The 17,281-nt window shown below is 31.2% G+C and overlaps 7 protein-coding genes across 7 annotated transcripts; 3 read left to right on the forward strand and 4 right to left on the reverse strand.

The window, feature by feature from the left end:
• Positions 1-1,059: 1,059 nt before the first annotated feature.
• On the forward strand, positions 1,060-1,425 carry Kpol_1013p77 (uncharacterized protein; the record flags this gene model as incomplete). The annotated part of the gene is made up of 1 exon (XM_001646210.1): positions 1,060-1,425. One exon carries the CDS (start codon positions 1,060-1,062, stop codon positions 1,423-1,425), a length of 366 nt encoding a protein of 121 aa, XP_001646260.1.
• Positions 1,426-1,751: 326 nt separating this feature from the next.
• On the reverse strand, positions 1,752-3,482 carry Kpol_1013p78 (CTP synthase; the record flags this gene model as incomplete). Its single annotated transcript, XM_001646211.1, has 1 exon — positions 1,752-3,482. One exon carries the CDS (start codon positions 3,480-3,482, stop codon positions 1,752-1,754), a length of 1,731 nt encoding a protein of 576 aa, XP_001646261.1.
• A 1,277-nt stretch (positions 3,483-4,759) lies between these two features.
• AIM25 (Aim25p) lies at positions 4,760-5,770 on the forward strand (the record flags this gene model as incomplete). Its single annotated transcript, XM_001646212.1, has 1 exon — positions 4,760-5,770. The coding sequence occupies one exon, from the start codon at positions 4,760-4,762 to the stop codon at positions 5,768-5,770; it is 1,011 nt and encodes a 336-aa protein (XP_001646262.1).
• Positions 5,771-6,136: 366 nt separating this feature from the next.
• THP3 (Thp3p) lies at positions 6,137-7,534 on the forward strand (the record flags this gene model as incomplete). Its single annotated transcript, XM_001646213.1, has 1 exon — positions 6,137-7,534. The coding sequence occupies one exon, from the start codon at positions 6,137-6,139 to the stop codon at positions 7,532-7,534; it is 1,398 nt and encodes a 465-aa protein (XP_001646263.1).
• Positions 7,535-7,946: 412 nt separating this feature from the next.
• Positions 7,947-9,134, reverse strand: Kpol_1013p81 (uncharacterized protein; the record flags this gene model as incomplete). Its single annotated transcript, XM_001646214.1, has 1 exon — positions 7,947-9,134. The coding sequence occupies one exon, from the start codon at positions 9,132-9,134 to the stop codon at positions 7,947-7,949; it is 1,188 nt and encodes a 395-aa protein (XP_001646264.1).
• A 1,006-nt stretch (positions 9,135-10,140) lies between these two features.
• Kpol_1013p82 (aldo-keto reductase superfamily protein) lies at positions 10,141-10,998 on the reverse strand (the record flags this gene model as incomplete). The annotated part of the gene is made up of 1 exon (XM_001646215.1): positions 10,141-10,998. The coding sequence occupies one exon, from the start codon at positions 10,996-10,998 to the stop codon at positions 10,141-10,143; it is 858 nt and encodes a 285-aa protein (XP_001646265.1).
• A 539-nt stretch (positions 10,999-11,537) lies between these two features.
• SFC1 (Sfc1p) lies at positions 11,538-12,560 on the reverse strand (the record flags this gene model as incomplete). The annotated part of the gene is made up of 1 exon (XM_001646216.1): positions 11,538-12,560. The coding sequence occupies one exon, from the start codon at positions 12,558-12,560 to the stop codon at positions 11,538-11,540; it is 1,023 nt and encodes a 340-aa protein (XP_001646266.1).
• Positions 12,561-17,281: the final 4,721 nt, after the last annotated feature.

Here is a 17,281-nt window from a genome sequence, read left to right on the forward strand (position 1 = left end):
TATTTTATTTTGGGCTTCTCCGTTCCGTTGGTTTCTTCAGAGTTTATTTAATTCCTTGAATAATAACAGCAAGCCCGGAGCTGTTTGATTAAAGGCATCGTACAAAGGGATCTCTTTTTCTGAAACCGTAGTAAGTAAGCAACAACCACTTTTACAACAGACCTGTTTTCTACGTATATTAAGAGAAAGAGTGTAGTTTAGAGTACGTTCAATTATATACGTTCTTCTGCAATATATAGCAAACTATCCTTCTTTGAGAAGAACAAAAATCTATTAGAACTACAACACATTATTCCATAACACCTTCACAACCCCTTCTCTATTCTAGAAACCGTCCATTCTATACTATACAGTTATGCCCATTAAGCTTGTGGCCCTTTTTACCCTATTAGGTTTGCCCTACTTTTTAATTCTAGCAAGACAAGTGTGCTATTAATATTTCTTAGCTTCATTTATTCTATTCCATCAATGATGATGCTACTTTCCAATTCATACATTAGTGAATGCTATTCTTATCCCATTGCATAGCAAATAGTAATGGTGATAACTATTGCAAAAATTGTATTCTGCAAGATTGCATTGAAACCAGCCGTAATCCGTAATTTACATACTAGTAATGCCTACATACATCATACACTTATACTCTTGTACACTTCCACACACATGACAATTTCTTCCAAAGGGGTTCTACTCTTCTCTTTTTTCAGACATTTATTGTACTAACTGATTCTTCTTAATAGGAAGTTTCAATTTTTTCATTAATAATAATTTTGAAAAATTATACAGGTTATTTATATATAAAGGGTTATACTTATTTCAATACATCAGATAATTTAAGGTTTTCATTAAATTTCAATTGAATAAGTTTTGTTATATTCATTCTTATACACAGTACATACAATTATTTTGTATTCATATATATAAATTTCCTTATTTATTCAAATAACAACCAAGCCAAATTGGTTAAGCTGTTGCATTTTTAAAAGTGATTCCCATGTTAACGGTGTAGTTAATTTTGAACAACCCGAAGAATCTGCTCCAACTATATTCACTTACGAGATGCCAGGTAACACTGCTAATGCTGAACGTGGTTTCCATATTCATGAATTCGGTGATGTCACTAACGGTTGTACTTCTGCTGGTCCACATTTCAACCCTTTCAAAAAGACTCATGGTGCTCCATCTGCTGAAACTAGACATGTTGGTGATTTAGGTAACATCAAGACTGATGCCAATGGTGTTTCCAAGGGTTCCATGACCGATAACTTGGTCAAATTGATTGGTCCAACCTCTATTATCGGTAGATCTGTTGTTGTCCATGCTGGTACCGATGATTTAGGTCAAGGTGGCAACGAAGAATCCTTGAAAACTGGTAACGCTGGTGGTAGAGCTGCTTGTGGTGTTATTGGTGTCACTTCAGCTTAACTAGCCGCCTCCTTGTAGAATGATTTGTTCTACATATATTGGATACTAAATCGGGTTTCATGTCAATTGGTTTCTTTCCTAAATCATAATCTAGGTTAGATGTTTTCACGGTATATATCAGAGTATTTTTGCTCTGTTTATGACTTCTATAATTATTCTTTTTCCGTTATACTTTTAATTATTCATATATATATAATATTATATAAAAATAATTAATTCGATTGCAAATAGCAAGATCAACTAATTCATACATTTGCTTTGACTTATTTTCAGATGAAACTATTCATTCTTTGCTTTCTATGTACATATTTAAACTAATTTTACTATTAAAAATCTGAATTACCTTTATATTCAAATTCGCCATTTAATACATTCCCTAAAATACCAGATGAAGCTGCAATCAAACCTAAAAATGGCTTAGATGGATCTAGTACTTTAGAGGTATATTCTGGATGATATTGGGTAGCAACGTAATATGGATGATTTTTTAATTCAAAGATTTCACAACGTTGTCCGGTTTCATCTCTTCCTACAAACATTAATCCATTCTCTTCTAATTTTTCAATGAATTCCGGATTAATTTCATATCTATGACGGTGTCTTTCATCTACAAATTTTTGGTTACCATATAACCTTCTAATTGTGCTCGATTCTGAATCTTCAGTGAAGTGAGTTGGTCTAGAACCTAATCTCATCGTACCACCCATATTTTCTTTATCAACTTCAGGCATATAAACAACGACATGATTCTTTGCTTCAATATCTGGGAAAAATTCAGCTGATTGACCTTCCTTCAATCCAACAATATTACGCATGAATTCAATTGTAGCAATTTGTAAACCTAAACATACTCCTAGGTAGGGAACATGATTTTCACGAGCCCATTTGGCAGCAAGAATCATACCTTCAGTACCTCTATGACCGAAACCACCTGGTACTAAAATACCATCTGAAGTACTAACTTTATTCCAAGCCTCATGGAATTGTTTTTTAGCAATCTCTTGTTGTTCAGGTTCTAAATCTGAAGATTCAACCCATCTAATTTCTAATTTCTTGCGACATTTCATTGATGAATGTTCTAATGCTTTTATTACTGATAAATATGAATCCTTTAGATGTGTATATTTACCGACTAATGCAATTGAAACAGTTTCCATAGAATCGTCAAAGTTACCTGTCATTAATTTCCAACTATTGAATAATTGTTCACCTCTAAGCTTTTCTTCCGAACTTAGTTGAACTTCATCTAGGTTTAGTCTTTTAACCAAATATTCCATCATTTTTTGTTCAGACAATAACAATGGGACATGGTAAGTTGAATTAACATCATAGACATTAATGACTTGATTAGAGTTGACATGACAGAACATAGCAATTTTGTCAATAGTAGGTGAATCCAAGACCTCAGAACATCTCACAGCAATCATATCAGGAGTTAAACCCAATGATCTCAAATCTTTGATAGCGGCTTGAGTTGGTTTAGTCTTTTGTTCACCATGAATAACTGGCACCAAAGAAACATGAATTAATGCAAAATTTTCTTTACCAACTCTGAATTGGAATTGTCTTAAAGCTTCTACAAAAGGAGCACTTTCAATGTCACCAACAGTACCACCCAATTCAATAATACAGACATCAGGTTCTAAGCCAGTATCATCTACAGAAATTTTTGAAACACGTTCAATCCAGTCTTGAATGGCATTAGTCAAATGAGGGACGATTTGGACAGTTTTACCCAAATAATCACCTTTTCTTTCTTTTTGAATAACATGAGAATATATTTTACCAGTAGTAATATTATGATCTTTGGTTAGTGTTACATTTAAATAACGCTCATAATTACCCAAATCCAAATCGGTTTCACCACCATCATCTAAGACAAAACATTCACCATGTTCCAAAGGGGACATTGTACCCGCATCGATGTTCATATAAGGGTCAATTTTAATCGAAGTTACTTTATAACCCAAAGTTTTGAACAACATACCAGTTGAAGATGCCAAGACACCTTTACCGATACCAGATATAACACCACCTGAAACTACAACGTATTTCATTATTGTTACTCAAAGTATGACTGACTTGTGCTTATATTTTTGTGGAGGGCAATACTCAAATTGAATTGAACTCTACACAATTGACTAATGATAAACCTTCTTATACCCAAGACTCAGCACTAGATATTATCTAAAACAGACGATTAATATTTATGGTGAACTATAAATATTACTGTTTAAATACAAATACCGAGATGTAATCTAATGACTCTCTACACAAATACTAGACAAGAATAACATATATAAAGAAAAAGACCGGGGATGAACTGAAATAAACAGAAGGTGTGAACAGTTAGTAACAATAATTAAAATTGAAACTAATAAAATGTTTAAACAATGTTCAAAATATTTCTATTAGTTAATTCATAATTGTAACTGCTTATATATGTCTATAAGCTATCACTAACATTACAAAAAATTTCTTTTTTTGGTTTTTATTTAATTTAATTTTTCACCTTTTCTTTTTATTATATACATTTTGGCAATTTCGAACCTCGAAGGAAATGAGCACTAAGAATATTCGCACAATGTTTACGCGTAATTATTTTCTTTTGATAATTTAAATATCTTTCCTTTTTACGTGTCTGTTCGAGAAGATTGAAATATATTTGTTTCACGTGATTTCTCAGTTTCAGCAGGTGTCATTAAATTGAATGAAACTGATTGTTTTATATATTCTTCCAATCAATAGACAGAATCAATATTTATATCTATATAATATACTATCCAGTCTACTAATATTATATCAACTGTTACACCAATATAATAATTTTAAATCTATTTACTCACAATTCAGCTAAGAATTCTGTTCTTTTGGTATTCAATTTTTAAAAAAGAAAACTAGAAGTCAATTGAATGGGCAAGAGAATAGAAAATAATAAAATAATTCCTTGTATGAGTTCATAGATCTTACATTAAATACAATATATTTGATTCTTAGCTTGATTTTCCGCATTCACTGACACATTGTATTTAGAGCCCAATCATTCGTAACTAATTTCAGTATGTTCTTTTTTTCTTTTGAAAATAAGGATATTTTAAGACCGATAACATACATAATAGAAAAAATATAATATAAATTGAAAAATGATAACTTTAGTATTATATGCCTTTAAATGGTATAAACGAATTTAATAATATTCAAATCGGATCAAAGTTGTTCAAAGATATTTCAGAAATGTTTTTTGAATTTTCTTCATTATTCAGAAAATAGAAATTGTGCCGACTGTTTTTTAAAACTTAGACTGGTATTATAGCTAAAAGCATCAATTGTTTAAATGTTCAGACAAGTGTACAAGAGACTCTTGTCATCTACTTCAATAAATGGCGTAAGGAATGGTCCATTTAGAAGGATCAATAAGAATGTGAACAGTTCAGATTCACTACGACAGTCTCCAATGCTAACGAATCCAAATACCACCTTCATTCAAAGTCATCATCCTATTGCTACACAGATACTTAACGAACCGACAGTAATTATTGAAAGACAAATAGAAATGATGAACGTGTTTTTAGGTTTTGAACAAGCAAATAAATATTCTATAATGGATGTTATGGGAAATAGAATTGGTTATATGATGGAAAGGGATTTTTCTATCGGAAAAGCGATTTTAAGGCAACTTTATAGGTTACATAGACCATTTACTGTGGACGTTTTTGATAACTGGGGTAACGTTATCTTAACAATTCACAGACCATTCTCGTGGATCAATTCTCATATAAAAGCTTATTTGCCCCCTTCAGATATTAGCAATTATAATTACAAACATTCCAATGAAAATTATAGTGGCATAACTTCAAATACATTCAGTGTACCTCCAGGAAGAAATATGCCAATTCCTCAAAATATACAAGAATCCGATGATGTGGGTATTTTGGTAGGTGAATCGATACAGAATTGGCATCTTTGGAGACGTCGCTATGAATTATTCCAAAGAGATGTGAAAGAAGATGTGTCATTCTCTCAGTATGGTGAAATAGATGCCCCATTTCTATCTTTCGATTTCCCAGTTGCTGACTCGGAAGGAAAAATAATGGCTGGTGTGGATAGAAATTGGGTCGGTTTAGGAAGAGAATTGTTCACTGATACTGGTGTCTATATTGTTAGGTTCGATTCTACAAGATCTTTTGAGGGAATTTACCCACCAGAATCCATAAGCAATCAAGTATTAACATTTGATCAGAGAGCTGTGTTATTAGCAAATGCAGTTTCAATTGATTTTGATTACTTTTCAAGACATTCAAGAACTGGCGGTGGTTTACTTTCTTTTGGTAGTTATGATGATTAAGCAGGAGAGTTATAATCATATAATATGAATAAATACCCTTGTTAATAGAACAATTTTCTGACTAACTGATAATGATTAAGTATATAGATTTGACATTCTAATATAGATATGTACCTGAACCATTCAAGCATCAGTAACTGATATTCTATATATATATATATATATATATATATCATTGTGTACGTTATGTTCATGGAAACAATATCAAAGCCATTTAAATCGTTACTACGTTTATCACTAGAAACAATTGTTATAAATATATTGGAATCAAAGTTATTTGATATTAGTTAAACTTGAAGATAGTACTTTGACATTATACTATATCTATTTGTTATATAGTGACTAAATTTTGTCTAGAATATTATCATGTCTAATTCTTATAATCAGGTAACGCCTTTTAAATTAGGTCAAAAGAAGAAGAAGACGAAAACCAATTCAACATTAACTAATGTGGGGATTAGTCCTTTTCAAAATCCCAATTTAAATTTTCCTCCAATTATGAATTTACCTCCAAATTCAAGTAATACGTTGGTTCCCAATCCAATTTACAATCAACAATATGATGCTCTACCAACTAGCCTTCCGAGACCAGTACATTCAGGTGTGTTAAATGGTTTGAATGGTTTGATGGCCGTTCCAAGTCAAAATATGAATTCAGTTTATAATCCAAATAATAATAACTTTGGATTTCCCATGAATGAAGTTATGATGAATTCATTCTTAAAAACTTCAATGAAAAAGGCAACACTAACAAATAACTCTCAATCATTTGACTTGGTAGACGATTTGGAAAGGAAGAGAAAAAGAGCTGAAAAGTTTAGTACTCCAGTAAAGGCTGTGAAAAGAGTTAATGATAGCCTTGTTGATGAAGATTTCTCTAATTTGAATGCTATAAGCACATCCTCACACAAATTCGATAAAAATAAAAAAATTGTAGGTCTTTGTCAAGTTTTAGAAAAGCCATATCTAAGATTAACTTCTGATCCAAATCCTGAATTAGTCAGACCACTTCATATATTAAAAAAAACATACGAGATGCTGATAAAGAAATCCAAGAAAAAGGAAACATCATATAAATACTTGAATGACCAATTCAAATCAATGAGACAAGATCTTAGAGTTCAAATGATAGAAAATCAGTTTACAGTAAAAGTATATCAAACTAATGCGAGACTCGCATTAGAAAATGATGATATAGGGGAATTTAATCAATGCCAGAGTAGATTATTTGCACTGTATGAGAAAGAGAACATCAAACCTTCCAACATTGAAGAATTTACATGTTATAAGATCCTTTATTGTATAATGACTGAAAATAATAGTGCAATTTCTTCCCTGAAATTAAAATTGTTAACTAAAGAAATGCATATATTTGCTAATTACATGGTACGATGTGCATTTTTATTAGCGGAAGCACATTTTACTAATAATTATCATCAATTTTTCAATATTTATGGTTCGTTAGAATATCTTTCTAAAAAATTAGTGGATATTTTTATTAGTAAAATACGTTTGAAGTCTTTGGTTACAATATCAAAGAGTTATAACCAGATTAGTATGTCTTTTTTAATGAAAGAATTACAATTTAAAGATGTTAACGAAATTAAAGACTTTTTGAAATCCAAAGGAATTGATAAATATGTAGTCGAAAAGAATTTGGGACAAGAATCAGAATATATATATTTGGACACGAAGTCCTGTAGGAATGATATTGTTCGCCAATATGGAATGTTTAAAAAAATTGATATAAAAGGTCAACAATAAATGGACATTGAAGTTGAGATTCAAATCGTACATCAATTTAATCTGATATTATAACTGATATTCTTGTCAAAAATTTAATTATTTTCCATAATTATCAGTATTTATTACTTTATAGACAATATGGATTATATATGCATTTATAGATATATTGATATCTTTTTTTAAAACAACCTTTTAAAGATAAGAAACAACCTTTTAATGATAAGAAACAACCTTTTAATGATACAACTACATAAAATAATGATATTCTACATTTTATTATTACATTCCCAATCATTCAGTTAGCATTCTTATTACTAAAACAAAATAATACATTTGCTTGAAAAGTAACTTCTACAGATTGGGATAATTTTACTGAAAACATAATCATTTTACTATAGGCTAATGATTGATAGTAAATTAGTTTTGATATTTACAAAATTTCTAGATCCAATTCTTTAGATTGCCATGTTCTACCGAATACACTACGATAAGTATCTTCATCAGAAAGGTGTACTATATACCAACCATCCAACTTCGCTTTAAGTTTATAATTGTCGGATAACTTGTTTATTTTAAGCTTAACTACTTCTTTAAGCTTTTCCAACCTGTCGATATCATTTTCGTTACACTTGAATTCATAGGACTTAGTACCATGAACTACTTTAATGTCAATAGTGACACTGTTAACTAGATCAATTTCGTCCTTTAGAAGCCAAAGATGTAAAATTTGGTGTAAATGTGGTGATGAAGATTCTTTTATAGAGCTAACTAGATCAGCTAAGAAATTATTCATTGCAGGTAATCTTTCATCAGTGGGTATATATTGAGAAGGCATATCATTTCTACAGGAAAATGGTATTGGTAATGATGGTAAGGATACTTCTCCCTTTGAATATTTTATTATTTTTGAGAGTAAATTGTAGAAACTTTCATAGTATCTTTTAGTGATAAACTTCTTTTTCATAACATCTCTTAAAAAAATAGTGTACAGCAACCTATTATTCACTATTTCGATTTTTAATATTTCACAGGATTCAATAGAGTTCAAATATATATCTGCATCCGTTGTCAATGGGATTGGAATAGACTTACTTACAGATCTGGAAATTGAAGCCAGATAGAACGATTTTGAGTTAATGGTGGATGGTGTAGTTGGTGGTAACGGTGCTATTTGTGACTTCGCCTTTTCCAATTTCACTTCATCTGAACATATATCTTTGACCTGTTCTGTTGGTACTAAATAATGAAAAGGTACCAGGCCCATTCCTATTGAACTGATAGATTTTACTAAACAAAGGCCATCTTTCTGTAGAGATATGAACTGTACCAGTTCATTCCTTACCACTTTCAAGTGTTGATATTCTTCTTTCTTATTATCATCGTTAGATTCATCTAAATCCTTTGGAATATAGTCAAACTTAACTGTAAAAAATTCAAAATCATGTTTATTTCTTTTAATTGAGAGTGTTATATCATTCTTTGGTTTCGTTTTTGTTTTCTTGATTGGCAACGAAATAGACCTTTTTATTTTATTCTGATTCCCATTTTCTGGTGTCACTGAGGTGTCTTGTGATCCATGAATTGCAACCGAAAGCTTTCTTTTATAAAACAATGACATAATAGATATCTCTGATTCGATATCTATCAATACCTTCTAATCTTAATATATCACACAAACACTTTATGGATGATTGATGCAAAGATCAATTCTAAATAATATTTTCGGACCAGATCTATGCTATATATATGTTTATAAATATGCCGATGTGTAAATATACGTCTTTGAAAAGATAAAAGTCCTCCTGATTGAATGTATAAAATGGTGGGATAGAAATTGGCTTTCTAAGACAAATGTCTATTTGTTTGAAAAAATTCCAGATATTCGACTAATCTTGAAGTTAAATCTGCCAATGAATAAATATTCTGTTTTGATACTAGGAATACAGGTAATGATGAAATAAATGGCTATGGATCAGATATTACAAATCAATAACTTAATTAAAGAAAAGGATAAAAAAGCCATAAAAACTATCAAAAAATTGATTTTGGAAATTAACAGCAAGATTAAACTCAAAATATAGTTCTAAAGATTTCTCTTCTACGGAGCCATTGTCATTATCCATTGGTAATGAAATGACGTGGATGCATCCTTGCTTCAAATTGTACGATTCAATATGAATTTAGCTATTTCCACAGGGCTAAAAATAACTTCGTTGATGGATATTATTTTCTTTTTAAAAAGATGCCATTAAATTCATCCCTAAATTTCAACCATAAACTGATATTACTACACCATTTTATTACTATAAATAAATTAAAAGTTTTGAATTTTGGCGTTGTTTATTTTTTCATTCTTTTTCAATACGCGTTAAAATTTACATCAACAAAAAAAGGTAAATTGATATACGTAAAAAGCAATTTCCGTTTAAACTAAATATTAGTATGTATTATAAAATTTCTATATTTATTATTAAATATAGAAATTGATAAAAGTAGAAAGTAATTTATTGGTTTTAGATTGTCGGTATTTAGAGAATGTTTCCCTTGTTTTCAATATCATTATTTAATGTATACCCTGTTCGGATTTGTTTCTTTATTTATTTTCAAATTTGAAAATGTATTACTTATGGCGCATCAGTACATTCCCAATCAGTTGGCTCATATGACAAAGGATGATCTAGAATTGTCATTTGATCAGAAGTAAGGTTAAAGTCATAAACATCTAGATTTGTCTTTAGTCTATTGATGGTCCTGGTTTTTGGTAGTGGGATATATCCATGTTGCAATGACCATCTGATTAGAACTTGTCCCACATTTTTACCTGTTTCATTTGCTACTTTTTTCAAATCTTGATCATTAAGCTTATAACCATGTGTTAAGGGAGAATAGCATTCTACGAATATACTATTGGATTTACAATAGTCTGCCAACTCTTGTCTCATTAACCAAGGTGAAATCTCAATTTGATTAACCACCGGCTTGTATTTTAAATACTGCCAAGTCAACAATTCATCAATATGGTGCATTCCATAATTAGATACGCCTATCGATTTAACCATCCCATGATCTACTGCTTCTTGCATTGCTTTCCAAGTTTCTAACCTTAATTTTGTCCCACCTAAAGGTGAATGTATTAATAGTAAATCAATGTATTCCAATGCTTTAACTTTATCCAAGCAGTTCTTAATGGCTTTAGTAGCCTTTTCATAACCGTTCTGGGAATTCCATAATTTAGTAGTATAAAATACAGCTTCCCTCCTATTATTTTCTGGATCTTCCAATAACCATCGGTGAATACCTTGACCTACTTCTTCTTCATTTCCATACAGGACAGCTGTGTCAAAATGACGATAACCTGCTTTTAGAGCTTCGTAAACAACATTGGCTGTAACATTATTAGGTATATCGTACGTGCCAAGACCTACCGATGGTATTGAATAACCATTAGATAACTTGTAAAATTTAGCAACTTTATTGACCATTTTAGGGGTTGTATTGCTTTAATAAAAAATATATATATAATGGATATATCAATTATCTACTACGTAAACGACTGAAGTATTGTAAAACCTCGCCAAAGAGATTAGATATAATGGAATTAGAAAACAGTTAGAGATTTATATGCGTATAATAGGATTCAAAATATTTGTTGTTTATTCAAATACTTGAAGCATTTTATAATAAGATTGATTGGATATGATCTCTTTCCAATTACGTTCCGTGATTGCGAATCTGGACATTTTCAAAAATCAAGTATCATTAAAATCATATCTTTGAACAAATAAACAGAAGAAATTTCATCTTTTAGTTATTATTGGCATAAAAATTTTGGCATGATTTCATTATGAAATAAGAATATTTAAAATATATACAATACTCTAAAAATAATATTAGTGTACTCGAAGGTTATCACTTAAGATAATATTTTTTTTTGATTTTTTGAAGAATAATTAAAAAATCTGAGTTAATAGTAATCACATTAGAATGGAAGAGAAGATATGATTGTTTTTTATTAAATCAACTAGTTATTCTTGATTTTTGGACCAGATGATTTAAAGAAACCTGTATCTTCCAATCTCTTTCTAATAAATTCATAAACAGTAAAGGTGACAGCTTGGCCAGGTGCAACTCTCATAACTCTTGGAGTGATACCCTTGTATAAAGCTCTGAATCCTTCTTCTTTGATCAATTGGTTACCAATTGTAACAATTCTTTTCCAACTTGAACCAGTGTCTGTTTTAGATGTTTTTTCCTTTTGTAATCTAGTTTTTATAGTGTCTAAAGGAGCATTTGAGAAAGGACCTATAGCACCAGAGATCAAACCAATACACGATGTTTCCCATGAAGGTAACACTTCAGTTTTATGATAGTTTTGCAAATATTCTTTTAGTTTGGAATAGACTGTGAAATTAGCACCTTGGTTAGTTGCTTGTCTTGCAGCAGTTAAGGAGACACCTCTGTAAAGAGTGGATACACCTTCTTCTTTAATAATCGTGTAAACAGCATGAATAGCATTTCTATATTTTGGTTGTGGAGCAGTGGCAGTGGCAGTAGCGGTAGCAGTGGCAGTTGCAGCACCTCCACTGATAGAATTAGTTTGAATTGTAGTTGGTGTAACCAAACTTTGAGCTTGTAATCTGATTTTGACAACTTCCATAGGGTTGACAACTAATACTGCTTCAGTGATACCAGCACCTACACCAGCAATAAAAGTGTTACCAGTAGAAACTTTACCAGTTTGTTTGTCAGCTAACATAGATCTATATGCTTCGTATGAAGAAAATCTAATAGCCATTTTTGGAATAATACCTATGACGACAGCACCCAAACCCTTATATAGGGCTAAGAAACCTTCTTGATTATAAATGGAAGAACCAGTTTTAACGAAACCTGGAGGTTTGATATTTGAAGAATGTGATCTTTTATAAATTTGCATTCTTACTTTTATAGTGTCTAAAGGATGGCAACATAAAGCTTCGAACAGACCTGCTGTACCACCAGCGATTAAATTGATTGCAGGGGAAGAATTTTTCTTTTGTGACATTTTTGTTTAAATTATTTTTATGTATATTGAATTATATTGTATTATAATTCCAATTCCAATTTCTAAAATATGATATTTCTTTGAATGACCTTTTCAAAATTGTTATAAAATTCTGTCAGGTTAGGGGGGGGGGGGAGAAAATGATAATGTAATTAATGTAACTTGGTAAAATACGGTTAAAACACTATATAGTTACAGTATGATAGTATTCTGTGCAAATGATAATAATTAAAATCCTTTCTGTTCCAATATAATATAATATAATATACTTATATATATATATTATAAATGAATGTTTGTAGGGGAGAGAAAAAAAGGATAAAATAGAAAAAAATAGTTAATGCAAAATATTAATATATATTAAAAAAAAAAGATGACAGATTTGGAAAAAACGTTAGACGAGGGGGAGGGGATAAGTAGATCAGTTTAATATTTCCTTTTAATTATCAAATAAATAAGAGATAACAAAAAATTCAAATCAAAAAGTCTAATTTAAAATAAAGTGGGAGATTATGAAATAGAAACCACAACTAGAGATCAGTACTAATTAACAACAGGAACCCTGGAGTAGTGATAATTTTCTTTCTTTCTTTCTTCTTTTTTTTGAGTATTATATGGGAACAAAAAAAATAGTAATAATTAAAAGTAATATAAGAAAGGAACAAATATAATATGTAATGGATTACAATTTAAAAAAAATGATAAACAAAAATTAGTCTAAGCTTATATATCAAATTATTTTGATAATTTATTTTCTCGCAATTGTCTTGTGAATCATTGACCATAATAAATGTTTTTTCGTTAGTGAAATCAAGTTAAATCCAACTAAGGCAAGGCATATTGTATTATTGTATAGTGATTGTAATGATAATTGTAATTGTAATTGTAATACCTTATTAAAAGGATTAAGTCATAAGATAGTGATTAAAGAGATCGATGACCTGTGCGATAATTCGCATTTAATCACCGAAATCCGAACCAAGAAGTTAGTGATAATTGCTCGTCGTTTCTTTACGACGTCGCAGGCGTTGGTTTGGGTTTGATGCCAAAGAAACTGGGGGAAAGCACGGAGAACAATACAGTAAGAGTAAGAGTAATATAATAGTAAGAGTAATAGTGATTAATATTGATATAATAAGGGGGCGGAAAGGAGAGAATCACAGGGAGAAAGAAGGGGATGATTAAAGTTTATGTAATTTTTGGCGTGTGTGTTTTGTTTTGCTCGTATACAGCAAGAAGGAAAGCTGCAGATAAATGGTGGTGATGGATGGATGTGTCTTTGTATGCTGTTTTGTTTTGTTTTGTTTTCATTAAATGGAAATGGATGCATTGCATTGAACCGAAAGGTGAAAAAAAAAAATTCGCCCGGGTGTAGGGGACAGAGAGACAGAAGTCTTGGCTCTAATTAGGTGTTTTCCAAAAAAGTTTCGGATGAATTGAAAAGTCTGAAATAACTGGAAGGAAGGGAAATGGACACAAGGTGAAAATTGAAGTATGTGTGTGTGAGTTTCTGCAAATCAAATCAAATCAAAATCAAATCATGTCATATGTGAAACAGATTTTTTGGGCATAGAAGGAAATCTGTGTTTTATAGGGGGACCCATGGATGTCTGCTATATGGGTGGTTTCAATAATTAGTAATATTTAAATAAAATAAGGAAGGACTGGGACAGAGAAGAATAATATTTTGTGGGGGGGGCTAAGCTAATACAAGCGAGCGAGCGAGCGTGGTGTAAATGGAAGGAGGTTTCCACAAAACATGGAGACGGATAAGGGAGAAAACGCTGTCCGGTTGTCGGAGGAATCGTCAATACCAATCATGACTTTTACCAGCGAAGTTCGGACTCTGTGAGAATGATGGCGGAACGGAGAGGGATGCAGATGTAGATGTATCTTTTTTGATCATATTTCAAGCATGGAGTATTAAGCATTCATTGATAGGACAAAATTAAGAAATTTAAGGGTTTCATACTTTTCCAGTATTGAGGTTTGCTTTTCACCGTATCGTCAAAACATCAGGAAAACTATGTTTAGATTGTGTCTACTTTATTTGTCTTTTTAGAGAAATTTATAGTCAACTGGAAAAAGTAGTCTCGCCTCCCCCTCCCTCTCCAGAATATAAATCATTGGATTGGGTTTGGGTCCTCTCTGATGGACAGAACTAAACTGTGTTGGTACGAAACCAAAATAGAAATAATTGGATATGTATGGGATAGCCAAGTGAAGTAAGTATTTAGAAAACAAATTCGATAAATTGTCTGTTGTGTCTACATTGGGCAACAAACCTAGTACGCAACCAATGACTGACTCCTGAGTTCCGTCCCTCGTTGTTACCAAGACAACTGAACTTTGGAACGTCAAAATATTGAACCCCCCCATTGAATTATTTTATAATTACTTGAATGGGGGGGAGAGGCCGTAATCCACCCAATTCAATCCAATTTGTTAAAGAAACCTCTTAATTACCCTTTTAAAATCTTAGTCATTTGTCCAACAAAATTTCAATATATGTTGTGTGAAATCTCCCACGTCCTCTAGTCACACGGTCTCCCATACTTAAATAATCCTTTCCCCTATGATCTAAATCGGGGAAATATTCTTGTTGCCTGCCGCCTCTTGTCTATATTTCTCCATTGCCATAGATAGTATCATGATATTGGAGATATTGAAATATTAAAGGGGATATATAGTTCTCTTGTCTATGGCTGTTCTTTTCTGGTATCAATGATGATTGGAATTGCGAATAGTGAATAGCGAATTGCGAGTTACAACATTTCTTTTTTCAGCTATCTTGTTTCCTCCAATCTCAAAGAATGAAAACCTAAAACAGTACATACGAACCCTTCCATTCCCTTTGGATTTCCCCTTTTCAGACTCCATATCTGTAGCACCGCCTAGTAAACCTTTATACCTCCGTCCGTTTCTCCTCTATTGTACTTTACCACCAAGCTGATATTGTTGTTATAGCTATCGCATAGCGCCCATAGTTACAGTAACAGTTCCTTTGTCATCGTCATCGTCATCGTCATCGGCAATATCTTTTCTGTGCCTCTTTCTCATTATCAAACCTTTTATTTTTATATAATGCTGGTTCTGGTTCTTTCTGGGTTTCTTTTTCATTTGCCTTCCTATTTTTCCCAGACACTCTTCGAAACTATTATGGGGGGTATGGTATTATACAGCATATCACATCCAAAACTTGAACTTGAGCTTGGACTTGGACTTGGACTTCGACTTGGTCACAACTGCACAACACCACACTCTATCTATACACTGTAATATAGATTACATCCAATTCGAAATGAGGGGAATCGCAATTGGATCCACTACAGTAATAAGCCCATTTCTAATTTCTAATTTCCAATTTCCAATTTCCTTTTTTTTTTATTCTTAGTGTTTTCTTTTTCTTCACCTTGTTTCTCTCAAATCTCAAATCTCAAATCTCATCCCGCCCTTCTCGTTCTTTCTACGCTTGTTTCTAAAAATAAGGGCACTGGTCTCATTTTGTTTCTCCATTGTTCAAATCCCTCCACTGCTTAATTTATCCTTTTGGGTAATAAGTCATAAACCTAATACACACAACGGAATTGGAATAAAGTATGGATGGATATGCTATCGTTTGTATTTTATTTTATTTAGAATATATTACATGATATAATTTAATATAATATAATATAATATAATATATAGTACAACAATTATATATTATTAGTTTCATTTTATTGCAAGCCATCGTTATACTATCCTTTTTAAAAGCCCACTTTTTTGGAATGACCTAAGATCTACTTATTGCAATTCTATAATTTTTACTTTTCATTTTTATTTATTTTTTTTGATTCTTTACAATTCTTTTAACTTTATATATAGAAGGTATAAAACTTTGAAATAGTAATCCATTTAAAGTTTCTTGTACTTTTCTATATTTTTCATTGTTTCAGATGTACCATCACTCATAAAGAATGGATAGTTGTAAATATAATTATACGCTAATACTATCAATCAGTATATATTATATTACGGTTCTCTTAATTTATCTGGATAAACTGATTTTATTCTGTGCAGATTAGGAATTTTAAGATTATTAATTCACTGTTTGCGTGCGCGTCACTCAATCAATCGTGTTTACAGTGTCACTATATCTTGTATACTTATTTTATCCCATTATATAAATATATATATATATATAATTGGGTTGGTGCATATATCGATTGGCATTTACTTTCTGATTATTATATTTCGATAATTCTTTAAGGTGTTCATTTTTAATAGTTTTTTTATATCTATATAGTAGACTGATACCAAAAAGAAAAAAGGAACTGAAAAAGGGAGATGAAGGATTTATATTGTTTCTATCTTCATTAAAAACGTCGAAAATAAACAAGATTCTCTTTTATCAAATGAAAAATCTTTCTACTGCTTGACAATGATCAAATTCAAAATGGTTTTACGAACTGGAAAACTGAACTTAAATAAAACTTTCTCCATTTAACAAATTATCTAATGAAATCTATACCACCCTCATATTGCCCACAAAAAAGATCTGTATCCCCCGGATCCACTATTTACCAAGAAAAAACCCTAACTTATTCGAAACCCCTGATTTAAAATGGATTATTCCCGATTACCTTTAAATAAAAAAAAAAAACCCCTCTCTCCAAAATTAATCCAAAAAACCACAAACCCACCTGGGCAAAGGATTGGGTGAATTAAANAAACAAAAC

Source organism: Vanderwaltozyma polyspora, genomic scaffold, assembly GCF_000150035.1.
Source record: "Vanderwaltozyma polyspora DSM 70294 KpolScaffold1013 genomic scaffold, whole genome shotgun sequence".
Lineage (NCBI taxonomy): Eukaryota > Fungi > Ascomycota > Saccharomycetes > Saccharomycetales > Saccharomycetaceae > Vanderwaltozyma > Vanderwaltozyma polyspora.